At 33.6% G+C, this 19,067-nt stretch overlaps 1 protein-coding gene across 1 annotated transcript in view; it reads left to right on the plus strand.

Annotated features, from left to right (window-relative positions):
* The window catches only part of LOC140437642 (uncharacterized), a 57,234-nt gene that overhangs the window by 7,938 nt on the left and 30,229 nt on the right, over positions 1-19,067 (plus strand). The window contains exon 2 of the mRNA XM_072527271.1: positions 18,008-18,487. Within this exon, the coding sequence (XP_072383372.1) occupies positions 18,008-18,487 (480 nt within the window). The remainder of the gene's footprint in view (positions 1-18,007; positions 18,488-19,067) is intronic.

Genomic DNA, 19,067 nt, shown 5'->3' on the forward strand with positions numbered 1-19,067 from the left:
GGACAAACTAAGGATGGTATGAAGTAATGTAAGTTAAAAGCTTTTGATTCGACGTTACAATTTCATGCTCCCCAAACCATTGGTCTCTTGGTGATCTTGGTGTGAAGTCGTTTTTCTGATAAGTTTCGTACCTCTAAAAAAGTCAAGCGGTCTCAAACCGCTATCATATTAATATTTCTGTGTACTCTCGTTGCTATTTCTCTAAAGGCCAAGTTGGCCTAACAGAAGCCCACTATACGCCTCCTAGCAAACTCGGCAAGCTGTTGAAAATTTGCTCGTCTTCTCAAACTCGGCATAAAGCCAGGTTTACACGTATCCAGTAACTGGCACCGGTTTCACTGGCACACCAGTGCTTGACTAGGACAGCGCTGGATAGGCAGGTTTACACGTATCCAGTAGCTGGCACAGTCTCACTGGCACGCCAGTTTCTACTTGGTGAAGTCAGTCGTTAGTTGTACTCTTCACAGGTACGCCAGCGACTGGAACAATGTGTGTCTACAACCGCTGAATCTTCAAAGAGCTCTAGCTCCCTTAGGAAGCATTTTCGGACTAGGTGAATTGGATTAAATTGTCTATCTAAGGCATCTCCAGCCTTCGTTTATTATTATTATTATTATATTACAAATAAGGGCAGAGGAGCGAGCTCCTATTATGCCCAAAAATCAAAAATAAAAAAAAAAAAAACATCCTTATAAAACTAATACCAATTATGAAGTTAAGTAAACATAAACAATTAAGTATATCATACAAAAGTTGAATGGTGAGACAATAAATAAATAAATAAATAATGCTGTCAAAGAAAAAAATCCTATAAATAAAATAAACCACTATCAAGTTTATTTTTAAAGGTGTTAATACTAGTTGCCGATATGGTGTCTTGATCCAAATTGTTCCAGATATTAAAGATTCTATTTGGCAAGAAGTTCACCCTGGACCTTGCAGTAGTTTGTTCTTTTTTCAATTTGTATCGATGGCCTCTTAATCTTTCGTCTTGATTCAAAGTGAATATGGTGCTTAGGTTCCTAAAGTTATGTTTTAAAATACGGAAGGACATAATTAGATCACCTCGAAGACGTCGCTGCTCGAATGTCGTAAGATGAGCCATGGATAATCTATCTTCATAGTTAGGTCTTACACGACCGTATGCCAGTCTTGTAGCTTTACGCTGAACATTTTCAAGTAAGATCTTATCGCGAATGAGATCTGGATTCCACACTGGTCCGGCAAACTCAAGAATAGGTCTAACGTATATTGAGTAAAGTTTACTAACAGAAGTTAGAGATATACGTGTAAAACATTTACGGATCAAAAACAGTTTCGAGTTTGCACGTTTACACACCGACACTATGTGATCAGACCAATTTAAGTCACTATTAATTATCACTCCGAGATCATTGTGGGAGGTTACCGAGTTTAAGGGATGTCCATTAATAAAGTACGGTAGTGATGGGTTATTTTTGCCGATATGTAAAACAACGCATTTTTCAATGTTAAGCGGAAGTAACCATTCTGAGGACCATTTGAATATTGCGTCAAGATCTTGTTGAAGAACATGTTGGTTAATAGTTGGATTCACATATAATTTCGTGTCATCAGCGTAAATGGAAACCTTACTGGATACGATGAGCGGAAGATCACTAGTGTAGACACAAAATAGTAGCGGTCCAAGTACTGATCCTTGTGGGACTCCACTCTTGACTGGCTTATCTAGTGAGTGGTCTTCCCCAACACGAACCCTGAAGTATCTATCGGATAGAAAATCTTCAATCCAAATGTTCAACTTTCCGCGGATACCATAGTGATCCAATTTAGCTAGTAATTGACGTTTTGGAACAAGGTCAAAAGCTTTGGAGAAGTCTAAGTAGACTACATCGACAGGATTACGATTGTTTAAAGATAATGACCAATCATTTACACAATGAAGTAAGTTTGTGATCGTTGAACGACCTTTGATAAAGCCATGCTGTTGGTGAGGGATGATATTTTCTTGAAGAAGAAACTCAGACATAGCTTCTGAAATAATCGATTCCATGACCTTGCCGACAATAGGAACCAGGCTGATTGGACGATAGTTATTGCAATCAAGTTTATTTCCTTTCTTGAATATAGGAGTAACCGAAGCCAATTTCCAGGACGAGGGGAGAGAACCTTGATTAAAAGAAGCATTCATTATAAGAGATATAGGGATGGCTACAGATTCTGCACATTGTTTGAGGAAAAAAGAGGTGAGTCCGTCTAATCCAGGTGATGAATTATTTCGTAGTTTCCTTAAATGGTGTTTAACTTCATCCGGTGTGAAAGATATATTGTCAAGAGTTTTAGACAAACGTGGGCACATTATTTGAGGAATGGTATCGTTAGGTTCATTGTGAAAACCTGAGAAAAGAATAACGATAAACATTCCGAAGATCCGTCAGCTTTTTGAAGTAACGGTATGGAGACTTTAGAAGATAAAGATGTACGAATGTACCGATAAACTTTTTTACTATTACCACTAGCAATGATAGATTCTTCAAATTCTGTTCTTAACTTTAGCAAAGATTGTTTGACTCGGTTAGAAAAATTACGGTGGGCGAGAAAATCATCAAGGGATCCAGTAAGTTTATATCTTCGCCAAAGCTTTCGCTTATGTCGAATTAAATGGGTAGCTGAGAGGTTAATCCAAGGTTTTAGTCGGTTTCTGTATAGCTATTAAGGATAGCTATTTATCAGGAAAGTTTCTGAACACCCTGTATATGCATCAATTTATAAAACATGTCAATTATTATTTTTGAAGCCGCTATTTCAAGTATATAATTTGGTGTAATTTGGTGGTTTTAATGCTTTTTTTACGCTTTTTCTGTATGGCTTCTTGGTACATTTGATCTTCACTTCGGTTAAAACTGTAATAATGTATATTTTTGGTTCGGCATAGCTTTCCGAAAATAGAAATAGTACTTAATAAATAATAGCAAATAAGTTCTCATCTTACTATAATTAACTCTGACAAACTGTGACACGGTAGTTTCAGTCGCGACTTTTGTTAATAGTCCATAAAATCAATGCACATGCAAAAGCCGGTAGATTTGACCGTTTCATGAGATGTTATTGTTGTCTAAAATATGTTGTGTAGGCGTGTCGAGGAGACCTCATTTTGAGAAAGATCTGCATATTTTTAGAAGACAAACGTTTATTTTACTGACACTTTTTGTTAAATTCATAGACAGCAATAACATATTAAGGAAACTATTAAAACTTTTATTTAATGTCCTACCATTCGCAAATAAAACAGACACATTTGTAAAAAACAATATGAATTTTTAGAAAGATTATCCACTGATTTTTAAAAATTATGTAGATTGAAAATTGTATAGTTTTTACTTTAATGGAATTTGAATTGGGATCTGCTTATACGTCACAAAATAATTTTGTTCACTTAAAATCCACAAGGAAACTAAGTTCCTGTAGCTGGCTGAATATCATGTATCATAAAAAATTTATTTAAAAATCCTTTATAAAAGGTCTATAAATCAAACACCCAATCGGGCTACATCACAAAACGTTTTTGGAATCTATATTCCACCATCAGTGTGTCTAAGTGTACATGTTTTGAGCCACTAAATATTTGGGTTGATAGCAACTCAGTTGCTATCAACAAGTCCTCGTAGACACTTTGTTTCAGGATTAGCAACCTCCTGTAGAGTCTTAGGTTGCCATGTCATCAATTCAATTTGTAACTCTAACATCTTAATATATAAGATCTCATAATGTGAAATAAATTTAAACCAATAACTTTTAACGGGTTTTTACCCAGATATTTAGTGGCTCAAAACATGTACACCTAGACACACTGATGATGGAATATAGATTTCGAAAACGTTTTGTGATGTAGCCCGATTGGGTGTTTGAATTGTACATATACCTTTTATAAAGGATTTTTAAATAAATTTTTTTGTTCACTTAATCACTAAACCTTAAAAACACGATTCAATCCGAAAAATATTTTACTAAATTTTCATATCAAAAGTTTATCAACCCTATTAAGGAGTGGCACCGATAGATTCCAAGATACGAGGTTGAGTAGGTGGGTATTTTCAATACGAAGAATTGCTGATCTGCCGGTTCCTGACAGGAATACGAGGGAAAGACCAAAAAAGACCTGGGGTAGGTGCTTAGGTAGGACATGTCGGTAAAAGTTATTGACATTGGTGTGATCGAAGATAAAAACTTATGGAGAAATGTAATTTGGGAAGTCGACCCCGCATAGAAACAAAGGCAAAGCGAATGATGATATAATTGTTACTTGGAATTGTTTGCAGACTAATTACATACCTGGTAAAGCCATGTTGTAAAGTAGAATCGAAACAACAAGAAATAAGATAAACAAAGAGATCTTTCCGGAATGGATACCTCGGGAGATCTATTTGAGGAAGCAGATACAACAAAAAATAGACTATAATACAAGAATAAAAGTTCTGGGAAGAAAGCTAACAGCACGAGAAAAGAAATTATAAAGCTGTTCACAAACTGGTGGAACAACATTTAACAAATGAAATCCTTACAACAGTACAAAAGTTTATTAAAGCCAACAAAAGATACATAGCGTTGCCAAAGAGATAGAAAATAGAAAGGTAGTGGTTAACCAAGCTTCAGAAGACAAACAACCAGATATAAGGAATACAAAAAAAAATGGCCTAGGTTGAGTTGCATACGGAAGAGTGAAGGACACATTCAATAGTGGAAGCCATATGAGCCTTACGAGAAAGGTATATAATCAATGTGTTCTTTTTCAGAGGAAAATGGAAATTAAATTTACAGACCGAATTAAAAACGAAGCGATCAGTAGAAGAACCGAATAGAAGATAGAATTTCCTGGAAGTCTATGGAGGAGGTTTATGTCCACCAGTGGACGCAAGAGGCTGGATCATAATGATAAATGTGTTCTAAAATTCTAAAATTAAAAAAATTTGAATAACACTTTTTGAAGACTACAAGTGACTTCACAAATATATAATACAAGCAACTAGATCCATTCAACTAGAAAAAAGAAAGCCTTTTTACAATACAGAACACAACAAACATAACAGGCATATCACCACTATTAACGGATCAAAAATAAAACGAATACTTTAGTTAGACATATAAAAGGGAATACTGGCAGAGCTTCTCAAAACAGATGGAACAAGACTTCTATGGAACACAAAAAGAAATATGGAGAATGATCAGAGGAAAAAGAAAACAGATGAACGAACTAATAAAAACGAAACAGATTCAGAAGGATACATGGGTAGACTAGTTTCGTAACAAACGAGGAAATAAATATTTCCTCGTTTCCTCGAGGAAGAGATAAAGAAAGCATTAAGGAAATTAAAAAATAGAAAATCACCAGGGGAGGACAGAATACCGAACGAACTCCTAAAGTACAGAGGATCAGATCTGAACAAACAACTATTAAAACTAATCCAAAAAATAATAGAACAAAGCAGAATTCCTCAAGAATGGAAATCAAGCATCCTAATACCTCCTAATAAAAAGAGAAACCAATCGGACCCGGAAAATTACAGAGGAATTAATTTATTAAACACAACACTAAAACTAACAACCAAATTAATAACAAAAAAAACTGAATAAAATTATAACACTAGCAGAAGAACAACAAGGTTTCAAGTCGAGAAGATCATGCATCGACGCTATATTTATAATGAGACAAGTGCAAGAGAAATCATTAGAATACAACAAACCGGCATATCTATGTTTCGTGGACCTTACAAAGGCATTTGACCGGGTCAAATTAAAAGACGTTATCCACTTACTGTACGCAAGAGAGATAGCTCTAGGAATAACCAAAACGATCGAAAATATTTACCAAAACAACACAATAAAAATAAAAGTGGAAGAAGAACTAACCGACCCTATTAAAGCTTGCAGTGGTATAAAACAGGAAGATTCCTTGAGTCCTCTATTATTCAACCTGATTATGAATGAAATAATAAAAAAATAAGAACTAAAAAAGGATACCACATGGTAGAAAAAAAACTTAAAATAATCTGCTATGCAGACGATGCAATACTACTCTCTCAAAGTGAAGACGATTTACAACGGTATGCTGCACCAACTTAATATAACCGTCAGAAAATTTAACATGTTAATTTCCTCAAAAAAGACAAAATGCATGGTTACAACAGCAGATTGACTAATATGTAAATTGGAACTGGAACGTCAAAAATAGAACAAGTGATGGAATTTAAATATCTAGGCACCACATTATCTAGCTACGAAAAGCTCTAAACTAAAGTGGAAGATCAAGTAAATAGAGCAAACTGAGCCGCAGGCTGCTTGAATGAAACAATATGGAGAAATACAAATATTGGGAAAGAAATGAAAGGCAGAATTTACAAAACAATCATTAGACCAATAATGACATACGCGGCAGCAACGCGACCCGACACAGAGAGGACCAAAATGATGTTAGAAACAGCGGAGATGAAAACACTTAGAACAATTGATGGTAAGACACTATGGGACAGAGCTAGAAGTACAGATATACGACGAAGATGCATATTGGAGAAGATCAAGAAATTGGTAAGAAATAGAAAAGTAGAATGGAACGATCATATAAGCCGAATGACAACAAATAGAGTCGGCAAGAGACGGTTCGTAGGAAGACCACGAAAACGATGAAACGATAACTTACTGGAGGCACATTGAAAAACAGATAGAGTCATGTCTACATAAAATGAAGAAGAAGAAGATCTAGATCCATTAAAAGAGACAAGATAAGACCACAAAAACACCGAGATAAGGCTTAGAACGAAGATCAGAGATATCGTGGAAGAAATTTTAAAAATAAAATGGCGCTGGGCCAGTTACATAGCCAGATATGATGATAACAGGTGGACACAGAATCCTAGAATAGAGACCAAGAGGGACAAAATGAAGCGTGAGAATACCTAAAACGACATAGATATATGGCATAGGATCAGTGGCAGGCAAACATGTGGATTAGATTAGCTCTAAATAAAGAAAGAAGGAAGCAATTTGGGGAAACCTTCATTCAGGGGTCGATGGAAATTGGTTGACGAAGAAAAGAAAAAACTAGTAAAAGGTAGTACTGGGCTCCAGTACTACCTTTGAATGGGTGTCCTTGAATGGGTGTCATAAATACATGTTATATTTACAATAAGGCAATTGACTGAAATATGACAGGTCTGTAACAGACAGCTTTCGAATAAAAAAAGAGAATTAATATATCTATATGCACTGAAACATTTACTGTCTGAGTAAATCACCAGATATCTTTTCTTATTAAATGTGCATTTATCCGACATTTGCTGCGATATTTGATGGCCAATTTAACAAAAAAAAAGAATATTGCCAAATAAAAATGAATCAGTCTTAATCTCTTTCAGAAAAAGAACATAATAAATAACTACTAGATTTAACAGAAATATGATTAATTTTCTACGCATAAACAATCATAAAATTTAGCAATTCATAAAATGGCAATTTAGAAAATTCACTTCAAAATTAAATTACTCCTAATGACCTATTTAAATAAACGAAATATCATCACCTAACAAGAATCTATTTTAAAAATATCCAAATATAACATTCTCTATTTTCACTTAATAGGCTTTTAATGTGGTTTGAACAGTTTATTTTACTGTCTTTGTAATCTTATTTTAATTTCTCACTTTTACTATGTTCTATTATTAGAAGGGCTGTCGAGCTTTCTTTTCTTTGATAGTGTCTTCCCAAAATAAGTACCCTGATTTACTACCAATGATTTCATTTGCATTTCGTAATAAATGGCCACACGCAACTTTAAACTTTATGTGTGTAAGATAAATAACTCGTTGAAGTTACATCAGTTTAAATGAGTCGTAAAGAAGAGGAAAAAATCTAGATATCGATTTCATTGAAATATGATTCTATAAATATTTTAGAAACTTACATAAAAACAAGCAGGATAACATGCAATTAATTGGTTACTTACAAAAAATTATAAATAAGTTATTTTTATGTTAAAAAAATACATAATTGAATACATAAGAGATTAAATAGGGATGGCGACCTTTAATAAACAATATACACAGTGCCGGTTACACACAATCTGTCGCCCGGTGCTGACACGGATGCCGCTCAAAGCTCAAAAATATTTCTTAACTTTTTCAATTCAACAAGTTTATTAAAATAAGGGAAACAATTACAACTTTTGGGTTTCAAACTTAAATGAATTCTAACAAAATACAAGAAAAAATCAGGAGAGAGAATGGCCATTCTCTCTCTTGATGCCACCGATACGCTTCGTTCATCCTGAACTCTTGTGCCAAAGTCAAACGTTTGTCCATAGGACTCTGATTAGGGTCATTAGAACCCATTAAGACAGAGTTCCCCACCGGGGTCGCCCATTTGCTCGTTTCTTTTGTAGACTTGGTAAATTTGTATTTGTAGACTTATTCATAGAACATTCACTTATTATTTTAACCCTCTTCGGGGCCCATCTCTTTTTGTCTCAATCTCCATTTTTTTCCCACCAGTTGGGACGAAATTCTGTGAAGCTCAATCATGCTCACTAAAACATGGTAAAATTATGTTTACCAAAATCCGCAGCTAATTTTAACTTAAAATATGACAATATACGTTCCTCATTAATAACAAGATTAAAATTCAACCTTCCTCGCTTTCCTTGGCACCCTCATACGATAGAAATATGTGATGATCCTTTCAGTAAGAATTTATCGATAACTGAAATCATATTTTCGGCGAATGTCTGAATCATATTAATTACAATTTTACGCATAGTACACTGATTAACGGTATTATAGTGATTTCTTATCTTATTCAAATAAATTCATAAAAGTAGATTTTTGTTTAGTAGATTTTTTATTAGATTTATAAATCAATCACTGATTAAAACTTTATTATTTGGCAGATACATTTTTAGTAAAATACCAATCTCTACTCTAAGCTACACACATCAGTAAAATAAAATATCAAGGTTAAATTCTCTTTTATATTTTTTTCGAAATTTAATTTTTAACATTTTTTTTGTCAAAATTTAAATAAATACATAATATGATTTGTCTAGAATGTTTCGTTTATCAACTATTTATTAATTATTTTTCAACAATTTAGTAAAGGTCTTTTATTATATCGGATCCTCTACTATACGTTTAGAATTTTTATTTAATCTCGAATATTTCAGTCAAGAAAATTGTTTTGTTTTCATATTGGATTAGTTTTTTTTTAATTTAAACACAAAACCACATCAACCGCGCAGGGTTATTAGTGGATATAACAAATACATGAAATATTACATTAAATAAAATTGAATAACTTGATGTCTTTTAAATAGCCTGTCGAAATTTTTTTGGTGAGAACTGTTTTGAGATCATCGTCTGTGAATCCGTGGGATCTTCTTTTTTTCCTTGAATTGAGGATAATCAAGCAGGATGTGTTTCACTGTCAGTGGGTTAGAGCATGAAGATAGCTACTCCGCCACTGGCCTGTTGTGCTACTCTGTTTTTTGGAAAACATTGATAATTTCGAAAATTTATATTAACTTGTTTAAAATAAGTTTCTTGAAGACATAAGATCTTTGGACATAATTCATTTATTAATAGTTTTAACTGTTCCAAATGGGTTTAAAACCCATTAAGATTCCACTGTAAAATAAAGGAATTGGACATGTTAGAATTCTGCCTGAAATAATTGCTCATCTGTTTCTTCTATGGAAGAGATATTATTGGGCTTTAGTTTCTTTTTTAATCTAGTTATATTATTTTTTAATTTTGAATTGTGGTTATAAACGTGAACAAAATTAAGGATCTCAATTAGCTCGGTAGTTTCATTCGAGTAATATTTTTAAATTATTTCAGGGTGTTTGGCATATATTGTATTTTATAGAAAGTCACATATTTCATTATAATTTAGGATAAACGGTGGTGATCTGTTTTCTATTTTGTCTTTAATTGACTCTAGTGAAAGTAAAAGTTCTTCGCGGGAATTTCTGGTTGACTTTTTTTTGGTTTGCTTACTACAGGAGAAATAAATATCTGTGAATCGGTCTGTGGGGTATTTTCGTTAGTGTCTGGAGAAGATAAGATGAACCTTTTTAGTTGATTAGGGACGTTTGTATTAATTGGATTTGGTGTTATTTCTACTGGAGTAGGATTTCTGATGTTGTTTGAGGTTGATAATGTTAGAGTTTTTAAGGAAGATGTTTCACTTCTATTACTTATGGATCCTGTCAGGTTATTGTCAGTTTCTATAATTCGTTCTGTTTGGTTATTAAAGGATTTTATTGTAATTAATATGTTTTGAAAAGTTTCTGGGTGTGCATCAGTGGATGAATTAGCTTTGTCAGAACTTTATAGTTCTATTTTTACTGTAGGTAATATGTTTTGAGAAGTTTCTGAGTATACATTAGAAGTAGTGGGGTTTGCTTGGTTAGGGCATTCAGCTTCCTGATGACCAATAGTCTTGCATTTTGTACAGTTAAATCCTTCTATAGAAAGGTATAAACGAATCATAGAAAGAATCAGGAATAGATATATTGTCTAAAGGTGTAATAAATATTTGCCTTCTAAAACTGAAGACATGATTGTATTCGCTTTCAGGCATACCTACTCTTAGAAAAGTCATTTTTGAGACGTAGTTTAGTCATGAACTTTAGTTCCTTCAATACTGGAAAGTATTATAGCTTGTTCTTTTGTTGGATCTTTGTTGTGTTGACAACACTGGAATATGAGACGTGAGATGAAGTGTGAGTAGTATTCATAGTTTTATTCTAAGTCATGGTTGATTAATTATAAGTCCGGCCCTATCACCGGTTCGAAAACCGGTATGGATTTTGACCCAAAACTGGATTTGTTTCTATTTCTTCGGAACGTTATAGGTTATATTAACATTAATATAAATACTATGAAGTGATTTTTGGTACTCACGTAACGTTTACTGTCACCTCGGGGGAACAATTAAGGGTCTAACCACCTTCTGATATCCCCGGGTGCTCTGTAGAGGGCTTCGAATATACTGTCGAGAGCTCCTCTACTTAAGTCCATTTTCGGGTTATGGACTTGGAAAATATTTATCTTCGGTGTCTTGCCTTGAAAAAGGCAAGATATTTCTTACATGACAATTTCTTCGTCGAAATAAAAACACCAAGTTAAGTTGAAACAATTCTCAGCCACAGAGTATGAAAAATAAATGCAGGAAGTAGAGCCCCGAGAGCACTAAGCTCTCGGAGAGCCCGTGAGGGACTGACCTGGCTGACCTGAAAATCGCCAATATTTATATGCGCTGTTCGAGCGATAAATAGGGATTTCCAGGTCAAGAGCCAATGGGAAAATTCGAGGCGGGGCGATGCGCATCGAAATGCGTACTAGTCCACAGACTATCGCATTCGATGACATTACTCGGTTGACTTGAAGGTAGCACTATAAAGATTTTCTCCAATAAGTTTACTACCTTTTTACTGCCGAAGTTCACACACTACTTAGTTTTTAACCAGTTTTACTAAATGAAACTGTGAAAAATACTTTAATATGAATTAATATTGAGTATTGTTGAAAGAGTTCTAACTTAATATGTATTCTGACTTTTTTCGGATTAGTTTTTATATCATCAAACGATGTAAATTACCTTCCAGTTTTCTAATTAAATAAATTGTCGTTAGTTCTATGATTAGATATATTACGAAATGGTAAAAACTCATGGTGCAACTATAAATTAAATTTAGATATTTAACATGGTTTAGTTTATTATTATATAAAATGTTTATTAATTGACCGGTTCATCTGGTTCTAATTTGTAAAATTATTTACATATTGATTAAAAATGTACAAATTATATCTAAAATCTAACGACCTTGCTTCTGGAAAAGATGTTATTAATTAAATTTATATTCGCTATGGGAGTCATAGTAGCACGAGTTCCTTTATGAATGAATAAAGAGGCAAATTAAGGACCATTACTACAGAGTTTCGTTCAATATGTAAAGCATAATGAACGCTAATGTTATCCCTAATTTCAAAAAGATTTACCGAGCCAACATCAACAAAAAGCTTGTCATAGGCGGAGGCTTGAAGAAATTAATATGCTTTTTTTTATTTTTGCAGATGTTGAATAGTAGGGGAGAATATATTAATATGGGCCCCTATTTTATTTGTTCCAAATATTTTTATACCCAGAACATTTGTTAACAATACGGAACAGTTATTTATTTAAAAAAGCTTTGGGAAAAACAAATATTAAATAATATAAATTTTGTGCAAATTTTAAAATTTCTCAGTGAATTGGAAATATAAGAAATAAAAGAAAAAAACATAGTTTAGTAACTTAGTAAAACAGAAATAAATTGAAACTATTTGCAAAAATCGCAAACGTAAGTGATTTCTCAGCTCCCGGACATAGTTTATGGTCCAACAAATTACATAATAATACATTGAATCCAAAGCTCTCCATTTCTGTCTGCTTGAAATCGCCACTCACTCAACTTTCTCAAGGTCAACATCATCGTTAGCTGCGAAAAATTGTTCAGATGCTACGGAACTGCCTTTTCTGCTGTTTCGGATGTTTTTGACTTGTTCTGGATTTTTCTTTTTTTCGGCAATGTTAAACACTCATTTCCTGAATTTCCTTTTGATCTTATTTTTAGGAAGGGAATACTGTCTGAAGGTGAAATTACTGACTGTTCTGATTTTGATGACGGCTGGGGCTCTTTCGTGTCATTAACAGTTTCTTTTTCAATATTTGAAGGACCAGGTACAGAAATTCTGACTTCCAATTTTGATGACGACTGGGGTTCTATCGCATCAGTACAAGTTCTTCTTCTTCTTGCTGAAACTGGATAAAAACATGGCCTTCATCGTCAGCATCTTCACCTAAATCTTGCTTTGTTACTTCCGCTGCCATAAAATCTACGTCCAAAACATATTTTTATCTAGTGGATAGATTCCTGTGGACCGAAAGCCCTCTCTTGCTATCTACAGTAGCAGTTTTTGCAAATGCTGTGGAAAGAGACCAGCTACATGGTAAATGGGGAGAACCTGTCCTGGATGGGAACTGGTCCAGCTGTCAGCGACCCTCTCATAATAAGCTTTTAATGGTTTCAAAAATGGCCGATCGAGTGGCTGAGTCTTATGACTGCTATGTGGTGTCAGACTTAATAAATGGATGAAATTATCTTTTGCAAATGTTACTGCTTGAAGATTTGCGATACATTATTATCTAGAATCAGAAGAACGGGGTTCTCCTCTGTTGGACTTGTATGGTTTTTAAAATGCTCCAGGTTCTTGATAAACGTGGTAATGTTCATGTAATCACTATCAGTAACAGCCATGTCGCAAGCAGTGGGTCCGTCTTTGATTAGAAAAAGATTCATCGGTTTTCGAGCAAATAAGAAAAATGGGGGACATGGTGACCAGTTGCACTCATACAATAAACAGCCGTCATTGTTTGTCCTTGCTCGGCAGCTACAGCTTTTGCTAGATCTCTCTTTTCAACTGGGGCAACATGTTTGGGCAGATGGTTTAGGACTCTGAATGCTCGTTTCATCGAAGTTATAGATACGGTTGGGAGGTAACCTATATATTTTTTTTAAATAGTGAGCTAGTTGCCCTTTATTGAAGCCCACGGTTCTTGTTTTTCGTGAAACTCGTAAAGATAGTCGGTTCCTTTTTATGAAAGATCCAGTGAAGTCCCGACCAGCCAACTAATTTATAGGTGAAAATGGATGCTCAATACGGTTTCTTTCACAATAAGAGTAAATTAAAAATCGCAATGACTTAAGCGTCATTCCATATTCCGTTTTCTTGGATTTTGGTTAGAACTGCTTTAAATCTGCCTAAAGACTGGACACCATATTAATTAGTTCACGAGCTTCGCACAAAATAACTTCTGTCAAAAGCTTGCGCTCTGATTTTCTTTTGTAGTTTCTGGAAAACAGTAACCAAGATTTAGACGAATTAAATATTTAATTCCGAAATTAGTAGAAACAAAATGAATTTATGATAATGGGGAAAATACGCATTCGTAGTTTTGCCCCATAACTCTCGCGTGTTTTTGCCCCATTTAGCAACACTGTCAAAACCATCTGTTGAGATTTTAAAGACCTAACCTCAATCAAAAACAATTAACATAATAACCCACAATCAAGCCAAGAAAACTCAATGAAAAATGCCAATTTTATTTGATCACAAATTAATTTTGTTATGCCAATATTACAGCAAAATATAATATATAATATATAGGGTGAGTCATAACTATTGGGACATAGACTAAGGACTAAGGAAATATGCCTTAATAAAATGTTGCTGAGAAAAAAGATACAGGGTGTTAAAGTTCATTTTTGTTTTTCGTTTTTTGTTAATAGTTTCCCTGTATATTTATAAATTGCTATCAAAATTGGCACAGAGGCATAATCTTAGACAAGAAATAGTATTTTATTTACAATTCTACTATCAAATACCAAACTAATAAACAAAGTTGCAACTAACGTAAGGTTTCCGTTTTGACGATAAATCAAAACTAAACACACTTTAACTTAAAAGAACTCACAAAAACTCAAACTAAACGTTCTACATGGTCTCCTCCGATTTCTATCTATGCCTTTTCTAATTCTTTTTATAAAGGATTTTCGGACGTTAAAAAAATATTATTCTGTCCCCTTATAAGATTAGCTGCATTTTGAATGTATCTCCAAAGTTCGTCTCGTGTATTAATTTCATTGGCATAAACTAAGGACTTCATATGTTCCCAAAAATAAAAATCTAGCGGGTTATACTCAGGACTTCTTGGTGGCCATTGAAAATCACTGCCTCTGCCAATCCATCGTTGAGGAAATACGTCATTAAGATGATTTCTAACAGCTAATGAAAAATGAGGTGGCGCATCATCCTGCATAAACCACATTTTTCTTCTTACATCCAGTGACAGATCATCTAAAATATCACTAAGAGTATTTTCCAAAAAGAATAAATAAGAATCTCCATTTAAATTCGGAGGAAGAACATAAGGCCCTAGTAGTTTGCCACACCAAATATTCAATTTAAACTCATGCTGAAAATGTCTAGCTTTAATAGCATGCGGGTTTTCTTCTTCCCAATAATGACCACTTCGCCAATTAAAAACCCCTTGTCTGGTAAAAGTTGCTTCGTCGGTGAACATAATATTCTTAATAAAGTGTTTGTCATTGCGATGTTTATTCAGAATACGTTGGCAAAACTGTAACCGTCGTGGAAGATCTGTTTTAAGTAAATTTTGAACAGGAGTGAAGTGATAAGGATGGAGGTTCTCTTTTTTTAGAATTCTAACAATAGACGACTGACTTACTCCTGTTGCTGCTAATAGATGTCGTGAACTTATTTCAGGATTTTCATCTACTCGAACCAAAAGTTCATCTTCTTGATTAGGTGTGATTTGTTTCGGTCGACCACCCCGATTTTTAGTGTGAAATGACCCAGTTTCACCTAAACTACGATATAATCTTGCAAAAGTTTTGTGATTTGGTTGCCTTCTGTTTGCGTATAACATTCCATACCTTCTGGATGCCGAGCGACCGCAAAAATTTTCTTGTGCGTATACGCAAATCATATCTCGCATTTCTTCATTAGTAAAATGATTGTGACGAGGCATTTCAATCAAAAAATGTAATGATTACTTTTAAAAAATGCAACATTACACTACACTGTCACATCAAAAATAATTTACTCTGAACAAATGACATTTACCAACAACAATTATCTGACAGTCCAAAGCATACTTTTCATAAATGAAATAATATTTGAAATCCTTTTTTAAGACTCTAAGCAGTTCGACTGCGTTTTTATCGAAAACGGTTGAAATTATCATGTTTAAACAAGAGTAACAATTTTACGTAAAAATGATGTTTACGTCATATTTTCTAATAAAAATTACTAAAAAGTTTCATCAGAAAAAGTTTAGACTCAATTTGATCATTAGGAATGATCCACGTGGCGCCCTCTATGACAAAACGTAAAATTGTAAATAAAATACTATTTCTTGTCTAAGATTATGCCTCTGTGCTAATTTTGATAGCAGTTGATAAATATACAGGGAAACTATTAGCAAAAAACGAAAAACAAAAATTAACTTTAACACCCTGTATCTTTTTTCTCAGCAACATTTTATTAAGGCATATTTGGCCTTATAGCCATATTTTGGTCCAAATAACCTGTCCTTAGTCTATGTCCCAATAGTTATGACTCACCCTGTATAATATATAACCTATACTGAACACGATTGCAACAGAACATGGCCATACTGTTTTGAGGTTACAAGTACAAGTAACGTACAAGTAAAAAAAATGAATCTAGAGGAAAAATATTTTTTCAAAATTTAAGGCGAAGTGATTCGAGTTAATTCAGTTTGAAATATCAGAGATCACAAGTGCTGAGTGGAAAAAAGCAGTAAACCATGTCGTTAATGTAGAAAATGAATACAGAAGACTAGGACAATTCACTTTAAAAAGTGGACAATTTGTTATTAATCTGTTGAATAGTTACGATGATGAGAGCTGGTCTACAGAAAAAATATTTTAGACAAGGTACGCTAATGTGGTGACTAAAAAAAGTCACCACATTAGCGTACCTGAGTTAAAAACATTCATTTTTTCATTATAAATTGTTAACTTTTTTTAAAGCAATATTATTTTCTTAAACGTTTAAATTAAAATGAAAATACATTTCGGCAGTTTCATTTCTGTGATGTCATCGTTAAACGCTAATAAAAAATGCCGATGAATACCTAGTATTTTTTTCCACAGGGTGACAGATTGATAATCTTTTGACATTTTCTCTGCTCTTTGACTACATACATATTATACATTGTTTCTTTATTATTTAATAATCAATAAATTCGTGTCGGTGAAATAAACAATATCGCGATACGTCCCTAGCATCGAGCAAAAAGACAAAAGAGGGAATCTAATCGTTATAAAAAGGCGACCAAAAAAGTGGCCTCTGATGGCGGACATATCCGGAAATGCGAATGCGCCAAATTTAAATTTTCCGACCCTTATTAACAGTAGCTATAAAATAGTTTTCAGAATGTGTCTTAGACGAGAAAATTTTAATTAAATATTAACGATAACAGTCTAAAATGTGAAACAATTGTTAAAAAACTTCAATATAAATAATATTTCATGTGACAGTTGGTACAAATAATAACATAACCCAACTAAATTTGATTTCTTAAACAAGGAAAGACTCTCTTTTCTTGTTTAATTTGGCCTCTCAAGATGGCACTTCCTGTCTAACAATATTTTTGCCCCCACTACCTTTACATTCCCTCTTTTGTCTTTTTGCTCGATGGTCCCTAGACAGCGCAGCGTCTACTCGAATTTCTGATACATTTATATATAGTTCGTCCCAAACCCTTCTTTCAGTGCGTCATAGTTGATCGAATTCTCTCTCTCATATTAAGCTAGAAGTGACAGAAAAAAACGTGAGTCTGTGATTATTATACATAGAACTCAGAAAATTATTTATCGTAAAGCTAATTCTACTTACGGATGTATAATTGGTTGGAGTTTAGAATACACTAAATAAATATCCAATCAATGATGCGCATAAATATAATTTGACGCAGATTTTCTCGATCGTGACAGTACTTTCACAATGTCAACTGATAAAATGATAATTGTCATTCCAGGTTAGCATTATCAGACATTTTACAGTGAAAATTTAATTTTGTATTTATTGTCATAAAAATATTTTAAATATGCCGAGATATATCGGGAAAGAACAAAGACTAATATTAAAATTAATAAATCATTTTCAATTAGAAAAAGAGAGATTACGATCCTGCAACTGTCAAAATTAGTGACGCACTGAAAGAAGGGTTTGGGACAGACTGAACCTCCACTTTTTCGATGGGAGATAGAAATATGGAGGCAACTACGTATATCTTTGACATGAACAAAAATTAAACACAAAATGTTTATACGTAATTTATTTTCTCTGAAACTATTCTTTATTACGAAATTATTTCTTATTTCTTTCAGATTTAACAGATCAATCAATAGACCACCCAGAAGGCGGTCCTGTACCAACGGTAATTACCCATATCAATACAACAAACACCGATGGCCACTTATTGCTATCAACGATAAATATTTTAGACCCAAAAGCTGATTCGTCACTCAACAATACCATTTCAAGTCAAAGTAGTATGCCAGCACCACCGAACGACTTAATAAATCGTCCTTTAAAAGGCCCGATTGATAAAGAACTTAATAAAGGCAATAACACATTTAACACAAGCACTAATGATATTAAAATAAACATCCTGAACAGTGGGTTGGAAGCACAAGGAACAGCAGGGAGTCATAGTTCTGAGAAGGCTGCGGTAGAGAAAAATAAATCGGAAGTGCCGAAAGATGGTGTCATTTCTGAAAATAATGCAAAGTTAGGCCATGATTTGAAATTCGTTGGAATAAATAAGAGCATCAGTCCCAAAACGAATGAAATTGTTCTGGAGAACGGTGAGTACAAAAGCACAAAATCTTTATTTTTGTTTTTAGAATTTGATTTTTTGAAAAATATTATTCGGTAATTTGATTTTTAAATTTAATTGCTTTATGTTCTTGTAACTTTTTATTTGATAAAGGAGAAAGTACAATGTTGAAAAACTTATGGAAGAAGAAGTAAAAAATAAATATGAAGATAAAATAAATAAATTTCTTTAAAAATGTCACCAAAATTTACAGAGCAAGCTTGGAAAAAAATTAAATCTGCCGTAGGACAAGCTAGCGAGAAAATAGTTGAAGGCGACTTCAAGTGAAGTAAAATCAAAGATTGGTTTAAGGAAGAGTGTCAGGCGATAGCAAAGAAAAAGAAGAAGACATAATGACGGTATTAGATTTTTGTTTTGATACAGGGTAGCGACTATACCGTTCTGACGAGACCTAAAGAGGTCGAAATACGTATAAGCGGTTGTCGCTGCCCTGTATCAAAACAAAAATCTAATACCGTCATTATGTTTTATTACTTACTTCGTTTGGAGTACCAGAAACTGAGTTCACTACGAATTTTGACCAGGATGAACGGCATGTGGAATGCAAT

This window comes from Diabrotica undecimpunctata, chromosome 3, assembly GCF_040954645.1.
Source record: "Diabrotica undecimpunctata isolate CICGRU chromosome 3, icDiaUnde3, whole genome shotgun sequence".
NCBI lineage: Eukaryota > Metazoa > Arthropoda > Insecta > Coleoptera > Chrysomelidae > Diabrotica > Diabrotica undecimpunctata.